Genomic DNA, 24781 nt, shown 5'->3' on the forward strand with positions numbered 1-24781 from the left:
ATATCTACCGCAGCAATTATTGCAATGTGCCTAAGATTCAAAGCATTTCACTAATAGGAACCTAAGCTCTGTGCATCACACAAATATAAAAGATTGTTCGACAGTTTTGATACGTGAATTCGGAAGCTGTCGATGGGACTCGATAGGTATATTGTACCATCAACAAATGCTTGAAGACTGGTGGCTGAAAAAGAATCTTGGTGGCTATTAGTAGAAACTAGTAGACTAGAGTAGTAGAGTAGAAACTAGTAGATGTTGGATATTTCTTTTATTTCTCCCGTACACCGTGTGAGCTAAACATGCACCGCGTTAGTCAACACTCATACGCCCATTGTACCACTTCACTTCTGGCTGCATACCTAAAGGCTGCGAAAGCAACATTTGCCTCTATTCGCAGTAGCCTCAATATCTCAATCTTTATTTAAGATTTTACTTACTTGGACAAAGTCGAAGCGAAATACTAAAGAAAGAACGAACGAAAGATGTACTGGCACCAAAGCACGTCGAATATCGGTCCACTTATGCCGCCTGACTGCACGAACACAAACGTCGGCGCACAGTTCAATGGAACAACAAGAGGTCGAAAGCAGCGCCACGTCCGTAAGCCCTTACTTATTAGACAGACATGGCACAACGATCACAAATACCCATTCACATTCTCCATGAAAGCTTTTCTGAAGAGAGCGTAAGCTTTTCGCTCATATCGACTTGTTGCCCGCGGTTCTTGTATTGCGTTTCCTTTTTGTGACCTGTTTTCCAGCTCGTCCCAACAAGAGCCGTAGCAGTTAGCCTCAGCGGTGGATTTCGAATGGTATTGTGGGGTTTTACGTGCCGAAACCACGATTAATTTTCTGACCACCAGGGGATCTTTAACGGGCCCCAAGTGCACGGGACGCGGGCGTTTTTTGCATTTCGCCCACACCGAAATGCGGCCGCCGCGCTTAAGCGACCGCGGCGAGTAGCCTCAGCGGCGCAGTTACTTTCCACCTGTAGACACTAACTGCGACTAGAGCGTTCACTACCTATGTGTACTTCGCCAATTCCGAGGCAAGTATTGGTTTACATTCACCATGCAGTCGGTGACGAACAGGCGGAATCGCAACTGTCACCACCTGCCTTACAGAGCAGCCCGGCAGAATCATCATCATCAGCCTATATTAATGTCCACTGCAGGACGAAGGCGATCTCCAATTACCCCTGTCTTGCGCTAGCTGATTCCAACTTGCGCCAGCAAATTTCCTAAGTTCATCACGCCGCCTAGTTTTCTGCCGTCCTCGACTGCGCTTCCCTTCTCTTCGTATCCATTCTGCAACTCTAATGGTCCACCGGTTATCCATCCTACGCATTACATGGCCTGCCCAGCTACATTTCCTTTCTCCTTAATGTCAATTAGAATATCGCCTATCCCCGCTTGCACTCTGATCCACACCGTTCTCTTCCCGTCTCTTAACGTTAGGCCTAGCATGTTTCGTTCCATCGCTCTTTGCGCGGTCCTGAACTTGTTCTCGTGCTTCTTTGTTAACCTCCAGAATACAATCGCCTAGATTCAGATCTGCTGCTATTGGCGTGCGTGCAGTGGTACGCTTCTTGCGGTTTGCCGCCCGCATTATTACGCAGCTCAGAAGATCTGCGCCTCTCCCCCTGCCCCCCTTGCCTGCGTGAGCGTCGTTTCTCCAATCTCGCGGCTATGCCATCACCCGCACAGAGCCGCGGCCCCACACGGCCGTAAAATCTCTGCGTAACGACCACGGCCTCGCATAAAAGCACGGGAGCGTGCATTATAATATGACCGCGTGCGGACAGCCATGCACGCACCCTGGCTTTCGGGAGATGCAAAGCGAAACTGCGTGGTGGCGCGTTTTAATGTTTTCATCCCTTCGCATCGCCAGGAGAGGCACGAGGAGCCCAACAGCCTCTGCGGATCACTTTCTCTCCTTCTCTTAATTTTTTCCCTCCCCCTTCTCCAGCACAGGGTTGCCAACCGTGCTCAATCCTGGTTAACATCACCGCCCTTCCATTTATCTCTCTCTCTCTCCATCTCAGACTGGTGTAAAAGAAAGCGTTACGAAGAAAGATGACGGGACTTTATTGCTCGCCGCGTGTCCTCCTCCGGTATCAGACTCTCAAACGCATTTATGAAACTTAGACAGCTAGCCGTCACGTGCCCGCCTTAAGAGCAGCTGAGCGTTTCCGAGCGGTTTATGAGCGGGCGAACGGCAAAGCCTGGTGGCGGACACTCCGGAAATGGAGGGCCGAACTCGCACGAAATTGCTACGAGCACGTTCCGCATCGTAGTTACGAATACGATGGTCCGAGCGAGGTGATGCGAAATCAAATACTACTGCTCGACCCAAAATTACAACAGATCATGCAAGCACACCCCCTCCACCCTAGCATCCTTCCCTCCCTCCGATTTTAAAACTAGGAACGATCTTCCGTTATTCGGCTGTGTAGCGTGCGCACTAAGGATTTATCAGTGGTGCGTTTGCGGCCACTGTTTTAGTAGGCTCGGAGAAATGGTGTCCGAGAACCGTAAGTCTGGCGCGGATATTTCTCTGATCGCCTATCAAAGTCCGTGGTTGAATCATAGAACTTCCACGACTTGAAGCCTCAATGACATTTCGGTGGATTCGTGGCCTAAAGGTAAACACACCTGCCGCAGTGGCTCGGCGACTATGGTGTTTTTTTCTGATTTGCACGGGGTCATATGGCAATTAAACACCTCCTGTCTATTAGGAGCAACCTGCAGAATAAACTCCTAACTGACGCGTGTTCCACGGTGTGTACGTATTCTTCCCACGCTGACACGGTCAGCACGTTATATCGGCTCCTATAAACGTTTAGTAAGCTACGTCAACACGGTTTCTCGCAATTTCACCTACACGAAAATACCAGATATATGCGCAAGACGGATGCTGGGAGAAGGCCGCTGACAGACAACTCAACTATAGGGGCATCGTATTGTTTGTCACAAAGTGAGGGTAGGGGCGGAGGAATAAAATGCCGAAATGCCGGAATTGTCCTAACCAAGTTGAGGCAACCGTATAACGCTCCACCCCGAGCTTCCTTTCGCGGAAAACGTTGACCAACGATTGCATTTGCGCTCCGATGCTATAGGCGCCGCCGTGTACTTCGCACAGTGCCTGTCCTCCCCAGCCTGCGCTGGAGGCATTGATTTAGTTTGGCGGTTCGCATGAACCCCGCCGTCGCCTGATAGCCACAAGTTCCTCCATTCGTGCCCGTCTGCATGCACTGAGCTTTCACTGCCTTCTGCTGCTTCGTCTGCTCACTCTAATGGTTTCTTTTGTTGCTGCCTTATCTCAGTACTTTTCGCCGGTCCTCAATTCGCCCGCTTTCTTCGTTGACTTCCCGTTCGTCCCATGGGGAACCGAATCTAATAAAGCGTTCGCCCCGTTCCTCGATGCCCGCCTTTCGATGCTCCTCCCGTAATAGGCTCTACGTAGTCCTTTACTCGCGGCAGTGCTCGGTCCTTATCATATACTCGCTCCTCTTCGAATTTGTCGTCTGCTGCGTCGTGGTAGTTTATACTTCTGTCTCTTTCCGAGGAAGCCCTCTCAAACCCGACGTTTGTTCCTCCGCTGACGTCCGCCCTAAACTACTTGTCGTCTGCTTTCATATAAAGCAGACGACGTTCGCCTGTGTCGTCTGCTTCTCCTCGTTACGGGGCCTGTCGTCTCAGCCGAACATGTAACCTAATAGACCGCCGCCTTTCAACTTGTCTCTTAGGGCTTGCGCAAGATCGGCGCTATGCGAGGCGAGACAGTTTGTATCCCGTGTTCTTTATTTCCTCCCCTCCGCCCACATTCTTTCACGCGTGATATAGCCGTTCCGCCACAACCAAATGAAGCGCCGTGTTTCATATTTAAAGTCATTTCTGGCCCGCGTGCCTGGATTTCGCTTTTTATTTTTCTTCCTCTTTTCCGTCTACCTTTATTTTAGCCTGTGTCATCGTCTTTACATTTCGACTCGTCGTTTCCGGTAGCGGACTGTCGGTGGCGAAAATTGGATTTATTGCGCAGCGCAGGAAGTTGTATCTCTTCGCGTTGACGGTCTTCGCTCAAGACTGCAGTACAGCTCGAAGAGTTATTTAAATTTTCTCGCGAAAACTCCCTGAGTAATCTGGTCAATAAAATTTGCCGCCGTATTCACAAGCCGTCCCACTCTTAGCTCTTCTTGGACTTCACAAGCCTCGCTTCTCTGCAGACTGTCTCCGTGGGCTTCTCTTCGTAAGCAGCGCTTGCGGGTATTAGGCCTAGTTCTCGTGTTTTTCACGCTGAATACCCTTCGCCATCATGGTTTGCCATCTGACAAACTCAATCTCGGACGAAATGCAGCAGGAACAAGCACTATAGAGCTTTTGTGCACGCAGTGGTGCCGTTGTCTTTCTTATCTCGACAGCAACTTGCCGTCTGCCAAGCAGCCTATACACACTGATTCCGCGCGTCATCATCTCGATAGGCAAATTTTCGAAAATTGCGACTTGGCTGCGCTCGAAGAGCCTGTATCGAATTATCAAGGGCCTCAGCACTGAGGTTGATAAAGGCTCCGCAATTTATCCTTCCTTTCGGTTTCTTACACGTGTAGCAGAAGCAGACTGCCCATGTATCTTATCTCTCCTGTCACTTGAGAGCTGTCGCAGATCCGCACGTTAGATCGCGGCATTACAACCGGTCTCCTTTTTTACTCACCCATTTTGCGAAGCAGACGCTCTGCAATCTGTCGCGCCCGTTTGTTCAGTTGCGACGCAATCGTTTATCTCTCAACACCGATTGTTTCGGTGTTTGATGGTCCGCCCTGCCACTTATCACTAGGGTGAACAAAAAAAAATAGTAGACAGTATCAGCGATTACTATGAATTGTAATGCGTGATGGATGAAGTGGCCAAAGAAACTTCAGCGCAGAGCGGAACTACATCGTAGCGCGTAGAAGCGTGATGCCTTCCACTTTCGTTTCCAGCGCCTCCAGATAGTGCGCGCAATTGAAGGGACACCCTCGTATTTGCTCTCGCGGATGGATACAGAATGCTCCGTAGCATGTGTGCCGATAGCAAGGATGTGTAGCCGCTCTTGCGTGCTTTTTAAATACGCCCGGTGAGTAGTCACGTGTCCGGCAGTTTCGCCGTCTTGTTTTTGCTTTTGCTCCACGGAGCGTTACGCGCCACAGTGTCGTACTAAGGTTACTCATAGAGTTTCCTACGAAGATTACTAGCGGGAACCCTTCTGTTGCGATAGTTCAGTTGCCATGGGAACCCTGGGCATTGGGTAGTACATATACTTGTCTAATCTCCTTGCCTGTGACTTCAGACATTCTCTGGGCGTGGTTTTTCACGGGTTACGGGGATCGTTACCTTGCACTTCCATCAAGGATGTTACGTGGAAAGGTACACCAGCGCGAGGCTGTTTACGAATTATAGTGATGCAAGACCTACCGTGCGTGTGAAACCTGCTGTATTTGCACACGCAAACAGAAACTGCTGGAGAAAGCATGCTTAGAGCAGTCAAGTGTGAGATAATGAACGAGACGACTGCTTCTACATAATGAACCTGAGTCTTTTTGTCTCATTCATACCCAGGGTCTATCTTTGTCTTCATTTGCTTTATTTTTTTTCCTCGCTCTTGTTTTCTTCTAACCAAGAATTAGCAATAGCCGGCCCTAAGTGATATAAACCTGGCTGTATGACACCAAATAATAATCTTTCTTTTTTCACACGTTTGTGCTAGGACTTTGTTGCTGCTTGAATATAATATTACGAAATATGAGCGAAAGCGAATGTGTATGTAAACTGTACATAAACCAACAAATACGTCGAACCTCGGATTTACGCGACAGTGTACGTTGTAGTCATACCCTCGATGAGGGCACCTGGTCTAGGTACCTAATGTAGTAGCTTTTTCGTGGCTTCAACTTCTTTTAGTGTGAGTTAAAACAGATCAATTGAATTCACTGCTCAAGCTTGTCACTATTGGTGAGTAAATAAACTCAAGCCAGAAGCTCAAGCGATCTTGCAGTAGTTCCCAGGTCTGTAGAACAGAAAGAAGAGCAACAATAGCCAATCATTAAAAAGAAAAAAAGAAAAAAAAAACAAGAAGGCAGAAAAGCTCCTGCTTCTTTTTTTTAAGACAGTTTTCTCTTCTTTCTTTTCCCCCCCTCTCTCATATGTTGCGGCCGGCTTTCTTCACCCTCCTGGCTCACTGCCTTGTACGAGCGCCTGGAGTATGTCTTCACCGCAGTGGTTTGCGGGCACAGCGCCCTGAAATGATAGCTTCGCCTCCGTGACAGCGGTCTCCGTCGAAAAGCGCTTTCAGCGTCCGCGGCCATGCGGTGAAGCCCGCCTGAGCGCGCTCATAAGTTTTCCACTCGCACATACGAACCGCTCTTTCCGCCGCATAAACCACGCGTTATGCAAAGCCTAACGGTGCAGTCACTTGAGAAGATGTCGCGCCGTTGCACGAAGCAGGCCCTTAGAGCTACCCTGCGTAGGTGTATGTGGGTGCCATTTTTGTCATGGCCATCAGCGTGACATGCACAAACTTCGCCGCTTATCTCGCCTCAATTATGCCAGCCAGCTCACTCCTCTTGATTCTCATAGCTTGTTTTCTTTGCACATCCACCCTTCGGAACTGCTATGTTTAGGAGGAACAAAGGCAAAGACATGACTCAAATCAAGACATATACGTGGGTTTCATACGCTGTAAGCGACAAACGGAACACGAGAACTGCACTCATCTACTGAAGTTCTCGAGTGCTGTCTGTCCTAAAGATAGGGGTTGTGTGAATTGAATAGCATTTTCTATTCCATTCGTATTGGATTCGAGAATTCACTGTTCAAGATTGTCGAATCATCATCATAATCATCAGCCTATATTTTATGTCCACTGCAGGACGAAGGCCTCTCCCTGCGATCTCCAATTACCCCTGTCTTGCGCTAGCGTATTCCAACTTGCGCTGCAAATTTCCTTACTTCATCATCCCATCTGGTTCTCTGCCGACCTCGACTGCGCTTCCCTTCTCTTGGTTTCCATTCTGTAACCCTAATGGTCCATCGGTTATCCATCCTACGCATTACATGGCCTGCCCAGCTCCATTTCTTCCGCTTAATGTCAACTAGAATATCGGCTATCCCCGTTTGTTCTCTGATCCACACTGCTCTCTTCCTGTCTCTTAACGTTACTCCTAAGATTTTTCGTTCCATCGCTCTTTGTGCGGTCCTTAACTTGTTCTCGAGCTTCTTTGTTAACCTCCAAGTTTCTGCCCCATATGTTACTACCGGTAGAATGCAATGATTGTATACTTTTCTTTTCAATGACAGTGGTAAGCTCCCAGTCAGGATTTGGCAGTACCTGCCGTATGCACTCCAACCCAATTTTCTTCTTGTGTAAATTTCTTTCTCGTGATCAGGGTCCCCTGTGAGTAATTGACCTAGATAAACGTACTCCTTTACAGAATCTAGGGGTTGACTGGCGATCCTGAATTCTTGTTCCCTTGCCAGGCTATTGAACATTATCTTTGTCTTCTGCATATTCATCTTCAACCCGATTCTTACACTTTTTCGATTAAGGTCCTCAATCATTTGCTGTAATTCGTCTCCATTGTTGCTGAATAGGATAATGTCATCTGCAAACCGAAGGTTGCTGAGATATTCGCCGTTGATCCTCACTCCTAAGCCTTCCCAGTCTAAGAGCTTGAATACTTCTTCCAAGAGTTTGACAACTCTGCGCCTCGACCAATCTTTGACTTGACATCGCAATTCCATTATGTCCTGTGTACCGCGCTCGTAATCATCGTAATGCCGAAAGCGCTGTATATCGACGCTTGCAGTCAAAGTCATTATATGATACTTAGTGCTTGTTGCATCAGCGTTAAGTGCTGTCGTGCTCTTTTATCTTGGGAAATTGGTATAAACTGGAACAGATCACTAATGCACACCCATGTGCCCACTCCCCGCGCAAACTTAGTTCCGTATACGAAATGAAATAGGCAAAATAGTTTTTTTTTCTTTTTTTCCGACAGTTTATCTATACGTTGACTGTTACGAGACAAGTTGTACCTTTCATCGTACCTAACCAGATGAAGTTATAAGATACCGTATTTACGTTCACTTGAATTCTACACGTTTTCGTGTTATTGGAATATCGCAGTGCAACTCCAACTTAGTGGACAGCGTATTCTTTGAAATGCTTAACCCAAATCAGCCAAAGCGCTGCACACCACGAAGCCAAAGTTATAGACCGATACTTTGACGTCGTACTACAACAAAACTACTGAACAAAACTACTACTAGACATGCGGTTGTCCCAAACTCATTACTATGTAATATAGTTCACATGAAGAGACCTCCCGCATTGTGTACTAATTTAAGAAATATAAATCTTTTGGGTACTGACGCTGTTAATGCGTCTTCTGTCGGTATATAGGTGGGCTACGCGTTTATGGAAACTGTCATGGGCAATGTAGCACCGGTAAGGGAACCCGGTACAAAGGTTGTTCCTGGCAAGCAACCGGCTATTCATCATTTAAATTTCGCACGTACAAGATGCATTTAACGGTGTGTTCTAACACCACATTTGTATGCAGCAGTTCGCTGTTTTCACCGAGAATAACCTATAACTACAAGTCGTTATCTGACAAAGCCGGACGAATGTACGTGTGATTTTATCAGTGCAAGTAAAAGTGGCGCCCTCTGCAACCCGTAGGTAGGAACAATTCGGTTGTCTCCGCAGAACATGGCCTCCAAGATTATAGGCTATCTTCCATGATCCGCAGTGTTCGTTTCGCTTTTGCGGCAGATGGCGCAACCATTCCTTTCACTGCAAGATGTGTACAGGATGCTGCACTTTAACACTAACATTTATACCTCGAGAACCACACTTCACACACACACACACGTTTCATGAGCCTATCACACCAAGATAGGCACCTCACCGGAAAAACCACTGGGGTTGCCTTTTCATACAAGTACAATTTTCTATTTTTTTAGGATTGAATAAACGTATTTCTCTCTCTCTCTATCACACCAAGAATGCTTCGCTTTATACCTAGTTGTGAACTAGAGTTGAGTCTGCCTGTATTTTCTTTTTCTTTTTTATGCGCAACTGCCGCAGAGCACTTGTACTTCTCTTTTATTCTGGTTTTAACAAACGTATACCCCACGCAAGAACTTGGTCAAGTAAAATGCACAGCTAAATATAATCTAAGCGTGAAACTGGAGACCAAACGAGGCATCGGTTTAGCCGGTAAAGCCATGCATACACACCTGCTTTATCGACGCAATACACATTTAATAAGCTGCCTGAAAGTACTAGGTGTCGAAAGCTCGTTGACCATGGATGACCTTTTGACCTCCACTTAATTTGTCCGCCGCACCACGCTTCTAACAAGGCAGAAAAATGAACCATCTTTCAATTTTGCTTCGCGCGGTGCTCTATTACGGTCGCTTTTTTTTCATGTTGTCAGGTTCCGTCGCCATGGATTTCGCATCGGGGAAGAAAAAAACGAAATTGAAGAAGAAACAAACTGGCGAGGACAGGCTTGAGCGATCCTAAAAACAATCTACCAAAGTGTTTACATATCATTAGTTTACCTTTTTTTACAGACGCCGTCGCTCCCGTCTTCGCCCTTGCGCGAAATTTATGACGCCGCTGCTGATGGTTTTTCTCTGTGGCCTTTCTTATAGCTCGCATGACAGCGAGTCGCGAAAAATGCATCGTGATTTTTCCGCCGTGACGTGATTATCATTTTTCTTGAGCTGCGCTCTCTCAGAGGACGGACAGGTCATAGATCTTACACCAACTCAGCCCTTTTCTCCCGTCCTTCTTTCTTATTTTTCTAACGTGAAAATGCAGTGAGTTTTTTTGAGAGCCTTATGACAACCGAGACTTATCGCTGCCATTTTTCACGTAATTCCGGCAGACTTTCGTTGAATATCTCTACCGTATATTATTATCGTCTGTCGACAAAACTACCGTTGCTGATCGCGGCCCTTCAATCATAAGCAAAGAACGAAATTCGCGGCATTGTTCGTCTAACGATATCCCTTTCTGTATTTGCATTAGGCTTTTAGCAAACGGTGCTCCCACGCGTAGGCCTTCGCTACAAATACTTGTGATAACGGCCTTGTTTCTCCTAAATCGGGTATGCTTTATGGTATGGTATGCTTCAGTAACCGTAAAACTGTGCTTTAGACGAAAATGAAATGCGGCGGTAAATTTTAGAGTTAAGTGTATCGGGTTTACATTAGCGGCCGGTTGCAAAGTGTTATCGGTAGGCTAACTCCTCATTTTCGTTTTTTTTTTTCGTTTTTGTGATTCTAAACTATTTTTGTTTTGTGACTTGCGCCTAATCGCAAAATTTGCTAAACGTGCTAGCTTGCTGATTCTTTCACGCTTTTATTTTTTCTTTACTGTTTCAGCACCATTCTGAACAGCAGTTTATTCCTAGAACGCTCTCATATCAACCCGTCTTACCGTCCTTTTAGCATTCAACAATTCATTGCTTATGGCAATGCTATAGTGAATCAGTGCGCGAAATTTCGTGCTGCCATATATATCGTTTAACACAAAGCACAGTATTAATATAATTTATCTGCACTGAGAATACAACTTCATGGCGTCTAAAAGCACGATTATGCGGTTGTTTAATTATTGATTGATTGATTGTTTGATTGATTGATAGATTGATTGATTCATTCATTCATTCATTCATTCATTCATTCATTCATTTGAATGGTTTAGGCCAATTCTTCTCATTTTGGCAAACCTTTATAATGCTGTAACCCACATGAAGATAACGTAGAGGTACCTCGGTTTAATTCAAGAATCGGATGGAGAGGTTAGAAGCATTTTCCTCCTGTTACTTATTGCTGGAACACCCTGTATTTCACTTTTACTTGAGCTAATGTGACATCCATTCTCAGCCTTTTGACTGCGATCACACTTTATAGTGTCGACTACTCTATGCTCGAACATCACTCTATGCTTCAAACATAAAGTGCTTTTGATGGTTGGTTCGCTTAAAATCGTGCAGAAGAGTAGCCATTCTAAATGCACGCGCACTTCTCTCGATTCCGCGCAGCTTCGACGACAGCAGCTCCATCAGCAGCGGCCTAAGCGACACCTTCGCCGAACTGAGCACCAACGACAACCTGACCGACTCGTCGCTCAGTTCGGACCCGTACGGATGCCTCAAGCGGCGTCCCCACCACCCGGGCATGGCGCCGTCGGGCACGTCCGGCGGAGCCTGCAACAAGGGCGTTCCGGACAGGTCCACCCGGAAGACGTCGGACCACCACTCCTCCGGTTCCGGCGTCGTAGGTGGTGGTGGCGGCGGGATGCTGCCCACGACGACGTCCATCCGGAGCAGGAACGCAAACGTCAAGAAGACGGACAGTTCCATGCAGACTGACTCCAGCGCCCTCATGCAGCAAGGAGGAGGCGCTGTGCCCCCTCACCTGCAGTCGGCGGCAAACTGGAAGAAGTACGTCCAACAGCAAGACTTGCAGCACCAGCAGTCCAAGACGAATTCCACGGAGTCGCTAAAGTCCAAGGATAGCAAGAGGAGCGGCGGACAGTCGTCGAGCAAGTTTGGCAAGTCCGCGGACAGCAACCGCCACGACGCGATCCACTCCAAGAGTGGCAAGTCCAGGACGGGTTCCTCTTCCTCCGGAAGCGGGGAGACCAAGTTGAGGTCCTTTTCCGCCGACACGGCCATGATTGGCAGCGACCTGGCGCTCGACAAGATGCGGACGTCCTCCGCCGCCGGCATAGGTACGCCCGTCAGGTCTTCCGGCATAGAGTACGCGTCCACGGCGGTAGTGGTGACGAACCGGAAGCTTCCGGGACGGCCGTCAAACGTCCCCGGCTCGGGACCTCCCTCCGCGTGCATGATGGTCCCCGGGAAGCGCCCGTCCAGCACGGCGTCTTCCGGAAGCGGTCGCAGCGGCGGCAGCTCCCAGGCGAAGAAGGACGGCTCGGCGGAACTGGACCAGCAGTGCCGGACGTCGAGCCTGACAAGGACGGGCGAGCTTTCGCGCGGGACCAGCCGTTCCTCGCTCGAGCGCAAGGCCAAGGTGTCTGGAAGTACGCAGACGGGGCCCGGCGTCAACGACATGTTCGTGTCGGCCCACTCGGACTCGGAGTACTGTTCCTTGGGCAGGTCCTCAGGGAAGCATGCCAAGCAGTACATTCAGGTCAGTGCATTAGAACACCTCCGTACCTGCATTAACTGATTGATTGACTTATTATAGTTAGCCATGCGTTCAGCGGGTAAAGAACGTTCGCGTTGTGACGATATGCGAAATTCCGTAAGCAGGCTTTTCCACACATCTAACTTGCCCTAACCAATATGGCCACGCTCCCGCAAATAGCACTGTTAGAGCTGAGACACGCGTTTTGAAAGCTTGGACACGGCCGCTGGATAAAAAAAGGTGCGGCCTGCCGCGTGCATCGAAAACGGTGTGATCCGCCGCGGCGCCACACGTCGGGGGCTGTTGTCTGGCATCGGCATAGAAAATGCGTCAGGAACGCGCTTGGAACGCCGCCGTCGCGCGTGCCAGCCGACGGCGCGTTCCATCGTCGATGACTAGCGCCGTTCGGCCCAGCCAAGCGGCCGACAATGGAACTACGGCTGTCACATTTGCTCCCATTGCAACGCGCCTGATGCTGCAGGCCGCACCTTTTTTTATCCAGCGGCCGTGGCTTGGACAACGCGGGGAATGGAGCCTGGCAGGAATGACAATAGCAACCCGCTTGATGACATTTCATTTAAGATTCTAGCCCGCGGTCAGCCATATTGGTTACGTCCAATGAGCTGTGTGGAGAAGCACACTTGCAGGTTTTGCATATCGTCATCCGTGTACAATAAATGACCATAGCGTGAGTCAAAATTTTGAATCGCGCCACGAATTCTTCCGAAGATGGGGATCGTGATGGCTTAACGATGTCCATAGCAACGTTTTGTTGCAACGTCGACTATACATATGTCACAGCCGGCACGCATTTCTGCGGTGGAATGTTTTGAGCATTTGGCATCTGTTTGGTGTACTTTGGCAAAAAATAAACATGTTTAGTGCGGAAATCCGCACTAAACATCGCCGCACTAAACATCGCCGGAGATTTTTCTCCGGCGATGGACCCCTGGCAGCCTAGCCCCGGGCACCAACAGCCTTAACCGCTGGACAAATAAAGTTTATTCCTATCCCTAGTGCGGAAATCTCAATTAAAAAGAAGAGCTCGTTTCACTGCCTTCATAGTATGTTAACTCTATTCCGATTAAGGAGCTCAGAGCCTGTGTGTTCCGTAATAGCGACAACCGTCTGGCAGAAGTTAATAAATGCCCCTTGTGGAAATACTGTAGGTTTGTTTGTTTTGATTTGATTTGCTAGCGTGCGATCTGAAATGAACTTACCTTGCACAGACTGCCTTCGGCCCCGGTGGTTCCCCCGCTTTGGGCACCATGCGGGAGCGCATCTACGGGACGAGAACGATGCTCAACGGGTCGCCGCCTTCGTACATCTCCAATTCAGATTACGTCCTTCTTTCTGGCTTCCAGGTGAGTAGAGAATCATTAGTAAACTTGCAAGCATAGATAAACATAACACTTACGTAGATATAAAGAGATGCAGGGTGGGAGTTGCCTCCTCAAAAGGGACAGCACAGCCTCCCACTAGAAGAGGAGAGAAAAACAAGAGCCAGAAGAGGAAGGAAATAAAAAACAAAAGCTGTCAAATAAGGGGAATGTGCACCACAACACATGACACATGGCGTATGAGCACTAAAGACGTCAGTCGAGTCTCGTCATCGACAAGAATTTTAGCGCAGCTTCCTGTGCCTGATTTCTATGAAATTTCACTTTTCAGAAATAAAAAAAAATCGTTGAGCGCAGTTTCAGAAATATCAAGCTGCAGGATCGAGCGATGGGCAATCGTGTATTTCATGATATTTTCTGCTCCCCGGCAGGAACCTTTCGAATATATATTTGGATTTAGGGGCACGGGCTGAATAACTGCAGGCGTTCATCAAAAATAATGCGGAGCTGTTCTCTGTGGCGTCTCACTGCGTTACATTAGTATCAATCGATCAACCAAAAGACCATCTCCTTCACAGCGCTTTTGTACACTATAGCAAGTTATACTTAGCGTTTTCACTAGGTTTTTGGGATCCTGTCTGAAGCCGGCTGTGGGTCATATGTCTAATCATGCAGTAAAAAAAGAGAGAAAGGTCAAGAAAGGCTAAAAAGAGATAAAAAAAATTGCCCCCACCTCCCCGAAGGGAATCGTGAGGAAATGCGAATGCATTTCTTGCGCCGAGAGTACACGGCGTAGTAATTTTAATGGCGTAAATTAATGACGAGACGAGGAATTTGTACCATAACCATTTATTTACACATTCATCAGCACCTGTTTGTGTTGTCATTGTACCTGACGGCCATAATCACAGCCTTGTGGTCGCTAAAGTGTACAGTCAAAGGGTTTTTGAGAAGCATGCGCACGTCACAGTTTCGGGTAAAGGCGAGATCAATGGAACTTCCGTGAATGGTAGTCGGACACTTGTCGGACTCGGCGGAGGCACACTGCATAGAGTACTTTGTCCGCATGTACTCCACCAACCACTCGCCGCTCTTCTTTCTCACGTCCACGTTAAAGTCACCAACCAAGACATCGGCGTCAACCCCCCGCTGCCGTTGCTGCTCTTGTTGTTGCTGCTTAGAGACAGCCGTCACCACTTCATTTACGTCACTGTCATCCGATTGTTCTTCTCGCTGTTGTTGTTGTTCTTCTTGTTCCTGGCGCATGCGCAGCATTTCGGCACAGTACTGGCCAACCAACTCTCCAACCAGAACGTCATCGTTGGCCGGGTTGTACTCTTTGCGCTTGCGCTCGATCAGTTCCTTGTTGTCTTCGTACAGCTTCACGTACTTGTTGCCGTCCAGAACGTCAATGGAGCACACATTTCCGGATCTTCGGCTCGGCGTTGGCGTTTCGCAGCGATACCGAACTCCGTGCTCGGGAAACGGTTGCTAGGGGCGAGGATAAGCGCGCGCGCCCGCAGCTGTTGCTATGGGAGAGGGAGTGAGAGCGGAGAGATCACACCTGCCGGCGCGCGGACACCGACAGACGCCTGACATGCCCCGACTAAGAAATGCATTCGCATTTAAAAGTGACACGGAAGTATCGGAGGTGACGGTCACCACTCGCCGAGTGCATGTTAAATGGCGCCGCAAAACCACGCCGCAGCGCAGTCCGGGACTTCACCAAGTGTCTGCGCTTTGCTACCGCGATATCATGAACGAGCACCTGAAGCGGCGATTGACGAGCAACAAAAGGAACGTCAGCGGCACCGTTTGCGGGAGAAACCTGTGTTTGCTATAGCAAGTTGTTAGAGTCGCACTTATGCTCACACCTTCTGTATCATTTCTGGCCATTAGCCGCTGTGTTAAAATCACTCACCTTCACTTCTTTTCTTCACCCTCTCTCTGTGACGCAGCACGGTACGGCCCCACTGCGGGACCGGCCGCGCCTGTCGGTGCCGTCGGCCAAGGGCTCCGAGAGCGATAACTACATGACGCTGGACCACTCGAGCCCGTACGCGTGGCTCCGGCACAGCCCGACCTCGGGCTCGGCGTCCGTTGCCTCGGCCCCCGTGGGCCGCAGCCCATTCGCAGCCGGCGCGGGCATCGCCGAGGCCGACAGCATGGAGTCCTTGTCTTCCACGGCGTCCAGCGCCCACGGACAGGTGAGGCACCGCTTTCAAAAACTGGCGTCTCTAGTAGGCATGCTCCCTGAGGGAGCAGATTAGGGCAGAGACCCGCCATCTTGCATGCACATTAAACAGATTTTTGGCGCAGACTGATTATGATATGGCCTATGGCGGGGTCGGACCATCCTGTCGCACTAACATTAAACTTATTTTCGTTGTTTGACTACAGACGTGTTGAACTTATCTTTCCACAATCTTTCTAGGTTATTTTGACGTTTGTTAATCGAGCAGAATTTCAAGGACACAAGCATGCTGTAAACGTCATTTATCACTGCTGCAGACCATGCACTCAGTGACGTAGCCATGTATCTGCCATAAGAGTGCTACGCAACGCAGTGTGAGTGCCCATGCATGCTGAAGTCCCAGTGTCACCTTCGTCGTAAAAAGAATGAAAGCTTTCCAACCAGCAATAAATCTATAGGCGATACCTTTCGTATAGTAAAGCACGCGCGTCTAGTTCATGCAGTGAATATGGGTTACAAACATGATTAGACATGTTACCGATTTGGTTGGAATGTCTAGACCGCGTGTTCACTCCATGTACAGAACATTAAAGCAGTTAGGATTGGCAAGGGCAGGAGGAAATGAAGAAACATGGGCTGCGAGCACTGACGAGGTCATCAGACAATTTGTACGAGCATATTATATAGCATGTGCGATCTGTTTCAAATCACCAGACCGCCCTCGGGCTCCCTACGTTATTTCTTGTCTTTTTTTTTGGTATTTGCTTCACACGTGACTTTGGACTTCGTCTTAACCATAGCCTACCTGCTATACATATTAGCCCAACCAGATGAGGCTCGCAGCTTGAACTAACCCCCTCCTTCTGTGCGTTTCCTCCTCCCGTGTCTCCTCCCCTGTGCCCTAACACGCCCCGCACCTTCCAAACTCCGTCCCCAATATCCCCGTCCCCCACCCCGACCCGAGTGTAGTGGTCGTCTGTGATGTTATCCTCCGGCGGGACGCCCGACTTGTCCGGTCGGCGGCGCCGTCGCGTCGCCGACGTCATCGTGTCCGGCACCGCCACCTGCCCCGGCCGCATAGGCCGCTCCCCGGGCTCCTCTTCGCGGTCGGCCAGCAGCGCCCCGCAGACCCCACCCGAAGACGACGACGACGACGAGTACAGCTGCTGCCCCAGTCCCGCCCCGGAACCCCCCGCAGCCCGAACCCCTTCCTGCCCCCCGTCGCCCCTGGGGCGACAGGTATACACGCACGGTCATCCGTACCACGCGAGCACCTTTCCACTTCCTTCACTCTGCACGACACCTTTTCCTCCTCCCGGTCTCAAAAGCGGAGAAGGTTGCTGAGCAAGCATGAACGCCGACAGGATCCCACTTGCATGCTTCGATGACCATGGCCATGTGCAACAAAAGAATACGTGCAAGGCCCGTTCTCGCCCCTAGGCTGATCACAGAGTATTAATCTATGGCGAAGCCGAATTCTTCTCGCTTCCTTCTCCGAATTGATACCTTGCCTCCCTCCACCTATCCCTGTACGCTGGCTTTCCGTAGGTCGCCATGCGCGAATCTACCGTAGTGGAGGCGCCGTATAGTGTATACATAGTATTTTGCGTAGGCTTAGTGCGCACGACGAAAGAAAAATCTTCGCCATTACGCGTGATGCTTTTGGCCGTAGGCATGTGGTAGCGTGTAGCATTCTCGCTAGCGATCAGTCCAGTCTACTCCTACCTTATAGTTTGCGCCTATGTACTACGAGGCAAAACAAAAGTGGCGCTTGACAGAGGCCCGCTGTGCTCACACGGTTCTTTCGTGCCCTTAAATCCGCCATCGCAGGCTGCCTCCCGGTACATGTACCTGTCGTCGCCGCTGCACGGCGCTGCCTCCATGGGGGCGCGCAACTCCATGACCATGTCCCACTACGCGTCTGGCCTCGTCTCCAAGATGGCCAACAAGGACGACGACGGTGAGCGACGCGCGCTTACGTGCACTATTTCGCGTGCCGCGCACTATAAGAAAAGAAACTTAGTAAAAGGTTAGTGACTGCAGCAATCACTACATCTCACAGACCCTCACCAACATTTTTACTAGCTAAATATTCACTCAAGAGAAGCCACAGATACGACAAGGTCAACTTAGTATTTCTTTGATCCACATTCCGTGCCGTAGAGTTCCGTGATGAGACCACTGGGGAGAAATCTGGCGCTGCAGTCGTTCTATCAGCGCGCTAATCGTAGGTAGTGTACAGACATCCTTTCTTTTATTTAAGTAATGACATTTTGGCACATAGATATGGTACCGGCTGCGCGTTTTTGTATGAGCAACATGGAAGTTTATCTCAAGTCACTCAACATCACAACGCCACGTCACAAGGTAAAAGAAACACGTTATAAAATGACGTTACTAGTAGCAGTTTTCGACGCACGAAATGTCGCAACGGAGAAATCCAGCTTTAAATTTATCGTCATCTGAATGCAATGTCGGAAGCTCAGTTTGCTCGAGCGAGACGACAACACTTGTATGGATGGAATGGATTCAGTGCGCTCGCTGCTTATGCCTGCACTGTGAAGTACTCGCAACGGCCCTCGTACGATTTCAAAACAATCTGTGGGTGCCGAAAAGCGAAGGGAGCTAGTGCCATCCCGGCATCATTGGGCGTTGGTCGAGTCTTATTTAGGTTAAAAATGAAATACCTGCTCGACGGTGCAACCTGCATAGCACGAAAACGTAGATTTGAGTTTTCTAGCATATGTAGCTCATAGCACTGGTGCTGCGCTTGAAACTCTTGGGGGGGGGGGGGGGGGGGGGGGGGCAAGCCTTCGATGATAGGATACGTGATGTGTCCATAGGATTCACTTCCTGAGAATGTTGTTTACACGGCAGAGAGTGAAGCTTGTGTTATTGAAACGACATCAGTGAAGGTAACATCTGTAGCTATTCATAACTAGCCGCGCATTACCTTCCTTCTATTGTTCACCATGAAAGCACGTTGTGTAACGTGTCTTTTGTTCTGCGCTAGCACGCAATGCCGTTCTTTTTGTTCGTGTCACCTCGTTTCCCTTGGCAGTAGCTGTTGGACACGCAACTGAAAGCCAATGATAAAATTATCCCTGCAATGCCCAACGTATGCATGCTACACAGAGTTTCGTACCTCAGAATTTATATTTAAGCATAGGAAAGTTACCGCGTAGTCTATAGTTCCGTTCTTCGATACGCAAGAGCGAGTTTTTGAGTTGTCGACAGTTCTGTAAACCAGGTAATAAATAATTATTTGCTGTAGCAGTCATCTTTCAATTTGAATAATACAATTGCGTTTTGTACAAGTGTACTCTCCGCGGCCAGAAATAAAGGTAAACAAATTGTTCTAAGTTTCCTCGATGCGGAGCTGTGTTTCAGTCTTATGGGGTTATGTTGTGCATACAGACGGTGTTCATTTTGCAGTTGAGCAGTACAACTTTATCGTGATACATGTTATGGCAATTAAAAGGCAACATACATGCAAGAGGGTGGGAGAGGCGCCTTTGTTTCCTTCACATGTGGTGAACTTTTATTCCGCTAAAATGCATCAGCTTACCTATATAACGAGAACACGCCCAGCAACAAGATTTTGGGAAATTTATCTGGTGTTCGCGGCTTAGTTGTCACCTTTCGTATCCCAGGTGTTCCCTTATACTGGACCAGCGTGCTTTAATCAACGTTTTATTCATGGATGTATGCAGGTACAAAGCACAGTTTATAACAACGGTTGTGTAATGGTGTGCCGGTCGGAACAGTCCGATGGACTTACGGTCACGTTCTGTTCTCCTCTTTCCTGTTATGTGCAGCCCACGGTTCGTCGCTGTCCCTGGTCTCCACAAACTCGTCGCTGTACTCAACGGTAAGCTCCTACGGGGAAACCGATGACGCTTGCAATGTTCTGTATTTTATTAAGAAACAGCGCTAACAGGGGACGCAATGCAGTGTTCTGTGCCTTCTTTTATCTGCAGTCTGCGGTCCCGTATTAGCGCGTTTTGCTATTAAAGTACGCAGGGTACCTGACACGAAGGTAGCCGCAAAATGATGTCAATGTCAGCCAATGTATACAAGGACGTCTGAAATTTCGGACGCCGAAACCCTTCGATGTCCGATTTTTCAGAAATTCTGCCGTGACCTCAGGTCTGAAACGGCATTAATTGAAGCCACCACCGCCGCCATTTTGATTATCTCGCAGCCTCAAACAAACGCTCTCGCACGCCGATCCACTGGCAGCCGTAGTAGCACTTTTGTGCTGTCGGGAGGCCTAGCTGCTTCGACGTTTGATGTGAAGCTTCCTGCTGTTCGGTGCCATTTTTTTTAATAAAGGATTCGCCGCCGTCGGTAATGGCGCCGACTCCCCCTTCGTCGTCTTCGCTGTTGGAAGAGCAGTAAGCACGGCAAGGGTCTTTAGCATAGCATAATGTCAGTGCCCGAAAGTGAGCTTTACCGTAATACAGATGAGTTACGCAGTCAAGCATGCGCAACGTATTGCGGCGAAGCATACCAAGAGTGCAAAGGAGCCACTGTCACGGGATATAAAATACGTTCCTTAATTATACACGTGCGCACCCGCCGTCTCCTATCACAGTACGAGCAGCGAAGCGTTGACAGTATTGTGTTTTTGTGGGCTGGTTCATGCGTGGTAAGCACAGAATGCAATAGCCATACACAGCGAAAACAATACAATGGTCCGGTAATTGTGTCTGGTTCTTGCCATCTTTGTCTCGTTCTCTAGCGTTCTCTTTTCGTTTTTTTTTTTTCTAATCATGAATACGTGCGGTTAGTGACCAGAGCGGCCGCGGTACTTTACCTCTTATAGCCTGAAAATTTTTGCCGGCTAAACACATTTGAATTCCTCTTAGAAAAGCGTATATGGGATCAGAACATCCGTAATTAGCTGCAGCATAAGATAGTGCAACAAGTACAGATTGACATGAGAGTACGAAGGGTAAGCGCCACCTAACAGTGTTTATCCACTTGCAAGGGCCGCCGAATAAGCAGGAAACACATGCCACCAGGAGAACATGCGCAAAAATAGGGCTATCGCAACGATGTCTGCACGTGCGCGTCAAGAAAAGAACTTCCTCGCCATTGTACAGGTTGAAGGGCGGTTTGCTGACAGCCTTTTTAATATCACAGAAAGGGAGTGGTTGTGTCAGTGATCCGTCAGCGATCCACATTTCAAGCTATACGTTTACAAACCTAGTTGTGACTGCTTTCGCTGTTTCTATAAGACACACAGCGGCCACAGCTTTCGCAGTGCTAGATTGGTTCAGAAATTAAGTAACCCGAATTTTCTTTCCGTATCTTATTTAATAGGGACTTAAAATTAAATTATGGGGTTTTACGTGCCAAAACCACGATCTGATTATGAGGCACGCCATAGTGGGGGACGCCGGAATAATTTGGACCACCTGAGGTTCTGTAACGTGCACCTAAATCGAAGTACACGGGTGTTTTCGCAATTCGCCCCCATCGAAATACGGCTGCCGTGGCCGGGATTTGATCCCACCACCTCGTGCTTCGCAGCCCAACACCATAGCCCCTAAGCAACCACGGCGGGTTTTCATTGGGATAAACATACACAGTTCACTGAGCGTAAGCTCGCCTAATTGCGCACCTTTCCCCATTTGGCCGGGTTTTTGAGGTGGGGGAAACGCAAAGTTCTTCTCTGGACTGGGAGGTCTGCTTTCTGAGAAAACTAGCCTCCTTTGTCACTTGTATTTGCATGGCGACGCCCTTTCTAATCGACCGAGCTCCGGAATCAAAGCGTGACTCACACGTCTTGCACCGGGCGACGGAGAATCAATAAAGCCTCTCGCCACGACTGCTTTGTCGGGCTGGGCGCCTGGATTAGAAGGCGCCTAATTGGGCAGCGTAAAACAGCCAGTAATTGGCTGGCACCCACATGTTAATGCTCAGTGCGTAGAAAATTTCTGGACAGCTTTCGTTTTGTTTATTATCTGTGTTTTCCTTTAATATGGCTCTCGGAGGTTACGAAGAGAAAACTCCCACCATATACCTGGACGCAAATAATATAGAAGAAATACAGAAAGGAAACCGTTTTATTATTATTCGTATTGTTAACAGGCAGCATAGAGCGAGGGACAAGTTGAAGAAGACCTACAAGACTTATGCGCCCTCGTTCAACGTGCCTGTATCAAGATTAATCGATATATCAACTCGTCCAGCTAGTCAGTATGCTCGATTTTTCGTTGTTTAGATGTAGTATGTGTCCTTCATTGAGTAACGATTCGGAAAAAAAAATGTTGCCTTTGTCTCCTCGGCACAAGAACGCGCCTTTCTAATGAGAACTGGTTTTAACGAAGTCGTGTTCTTCCTGTAATGAACTTTTCTATGCTGCCTTATGTGCCATTAAGCACCCACACTCTCTAAGTACAAATCTCTTCATTCTACAAATTGCGATCCAGTACAACATTCCAATTTAAATATATAATGTGATTGTCTTCGCTGACGTTTTCAATTCTGCGAGGCTGAGAAATATTTTTATATATTCATTTGCGCCACAGCACTTTGTACCCGGTGGAAGGGTATAGGAGCTCTTGTGAAAGCCCGCTAGGCCACATCTACGACGCCAGCGTTAGCCTTCCAATATATTCGCATCTAATCCTGCCTTACTGCAGACTAACTATTGTTTCCGTTGATTCAAGCACCCGATAAGGGCAGAAACACTGCCATGGTTGTAATAATCGCAATGTTTGCAAGTCTGTCGCTAGTTAGCGTGACGCTTTCCGCCCTTTGAAACATTTACTATGTTCGTTTAAGCTCACTGTACAGTTGCACTGCACGGAAGTTGAATATTATTGCATTTAATAATTGCTTTCTTATTCGATAAGACTGAAGACAGCGCAGAGCACATGTGACAGCTGTCGTCTATCCTGGTCCGTGTATTTGTTGTTGTTGTTGTTGTTGGTGGTGGTGGTGGTGTTTTGCTCTTTGAAATAGTTAAATGTAATCAACTAATCCGCAGGCAAAGACACTCTGTCATGGCTTATACGGTGCAATGTGTTACGTCAAATCAAGTAGCAATCGCACCCAAAACACACAAAAATAATAGATGGGTAGCTACACCGCTTAGAAGTTCCCACAAAAGCGCCCTGTGACGCCAAATATTCTTTAGCTTATAAACGGAACTCGCTAAACATTTATGAATAGTAATAATGAAAAAAGAGATGAAAATGCATTCGAAAAACAACAACGCATCAATCTGGCAACATTTCTACAGTTTAACTACATAGAAAGGACCTACACACATAAAATATGCTTCGCCATACCAATGATATCGGCGCCGCGCTTTGAGCGCTCAATTCAAAAAGGAAAAGACCGAGTGGAGGTCTTGGTTTTCAGCGCTATATACTAATCAGCTTTTTTCTACCCGCTAAATGTAAATCGACATTTCACCAGACAGTTTACCAGCGTAAGCTAACTGTGTTGTGTCTGTGCCTCCATTAACGCTACATTGTAGTTGTTTTCTCGCTCTCTCTATATGCACACGATCCCTCCGGTGCTCCAATGTGTAGACGGAGGAGAAGCAGGCCCACGAGATCCGTAAGCTCCGCAAGCAGCTCGAGCAGGCCAACGAGAAAGTGGCCACACTCACCTCGCAGCTCACCACCAACGTGAGTCGGCTCCGGCCACCTTTCTGTCTCTTCTTTCTTCCAGGCGCTGTGCAAACTCTGGACACCTTGGGGCACGCTTTGATTTCAGAACCGTTGTAAGATCGCAAGCACTGCGCAAGCGCGGGTGCGATCTGCGGCCACACGCGTGAAAACGACGGCGTTATAAAAACTGGGGCATATCGGCTATAAACACGAGCGTGGAAGCTCGGGATAGTTGGTTTTGCAATATTTATTTTTTATTTATTTATTTATTTCGTGATATTGTCAATGCCGTCAGGGATTTTTACAGGAGTAGGTTAGAAGGGTCTGTAGACATTGTGGTACAGGCATTCACATAAGTATACAATAGGTTAACTAGAAAATGTTGAAGATAATGAACCTATGGTAACAGCATTGAGTAGGGCAAAAAGATAACGCGCATAATCAACTTATTTCGGTTGCATACTAGATGATGATATAGCAGCGCAACAGACATGGCCGAAAGGCAAGACGTGGTCGAACGCAGGCGCGCCCGCTTGTTCCTGTATAGGCCTACCTTTCGTCCATATCTGTCGTGCTGCGCTATGTCAGTCTTCGATGTTTTGAGCAACTGCATTGGTGCGCCGTGACAGAGTCGGTGACCGTCGCTTCGAACGCAACGGGTTATAGAGGGGCCCACGGCGGTTGCTTTCTGCGGTGGGATCTGGCGTGAATTGAACGCGACGTGGTGTGATCGTGCCACAGATGGCTGGAGAGGAGGTTGCAGACGACGAACTGAACTGACTATGTGGCCGGTGACATAGTGAGAATGAAATGGCAGCTACTACACTGCTGTCCATCTGAAGGACAACGAAGGACAATTTGCTTATGGATAGGTGCTCCAGCCAATTACGTTCGCAAATTTTCGTGACGTCACGGCAGAACCAAAATTTCTGTTATATTTCCGTCTCATTTTGTAGTACACAGAACTAGAGTGCATGTGCTACACGGTTTCATTAGCGGGTTCAATTTTAAGAGGTTGTCACCGACTATTGGGTGGCGTTTGCGCAACGTACAGGTACACAGACGCTATACCTTACCTCTTTGCCATGGCGTATACATACATGGAGAGACACAGTTCGAGGTGTCATGCTGGTGAAGAGCGCTATGAATTCGGACACCAGCAACAGACAAGCAGCTGTTTGTGGATTCACCGTTACGGAAGCGCGAAAGGACGGATACATATGCAGCCATGAAACCCACACAGAGCGGTCCTTTCTGCATTTTCTTGAAGCCGTACGTTGTGTTCCGTCGCTTGTGCTTAAATTCTGCGGTCGGTTTACCGTGCTTTGGAGTGCCTTCTGTCGATGTGCGTTCCCTTGTCCTCGTTTCTTGTCGCCAAAGTACTTCTGTGAGCCACCAAGGTCGATCGCAACGG

General features: G+C 48.3%; 1 protein-coding gene across 1 annotated transcript in view; it reads left to right on the top strand.

Moving 5' to 3' along the window:
• Positions 1 to 24781, top strand: part of LOC119454400 (neuron navigator 3-like) — an 832501-nt gene that overhangs the window by 665706 nt on the left and 142014 nt on the right. Inside the window, 7 exon segments of the mRNA XM_037716347.2 lie at positions 11092 to 12205; positions 13432 to 13566; positions 15501 to 15749; positions 16706 to 16975; positions 17567 to 17696; positions 19555 to 19607; positions 23287 to 23385. Of these exon segments, the coding sequence (XP_037572275.2) occupies positions 11092 to 12205; positions 13432 to 13566; positions 15501 to 15749; positions 16706 to 16975; positions 17567 to 17696; positions 19555 to 19607; positions 23287 to 23385 (2050 nt within the window).

This window comes from Dermacentor silvarum, chromosome 5, assembly GCF_013339745.2.
Source record: "Dermacentor silvarum isolate Dsil-2018 chromosome 5, BIME_Dsil_1.4, whole genome shotgun sequence".
Taxonomy (NCBI): domain Eukaryota; kingdom Metazoa; phylum Arthropoda; class Arachnida; order Ixodida; family Ixodidae; genus Dermacentor; species Dermacentor silvarum.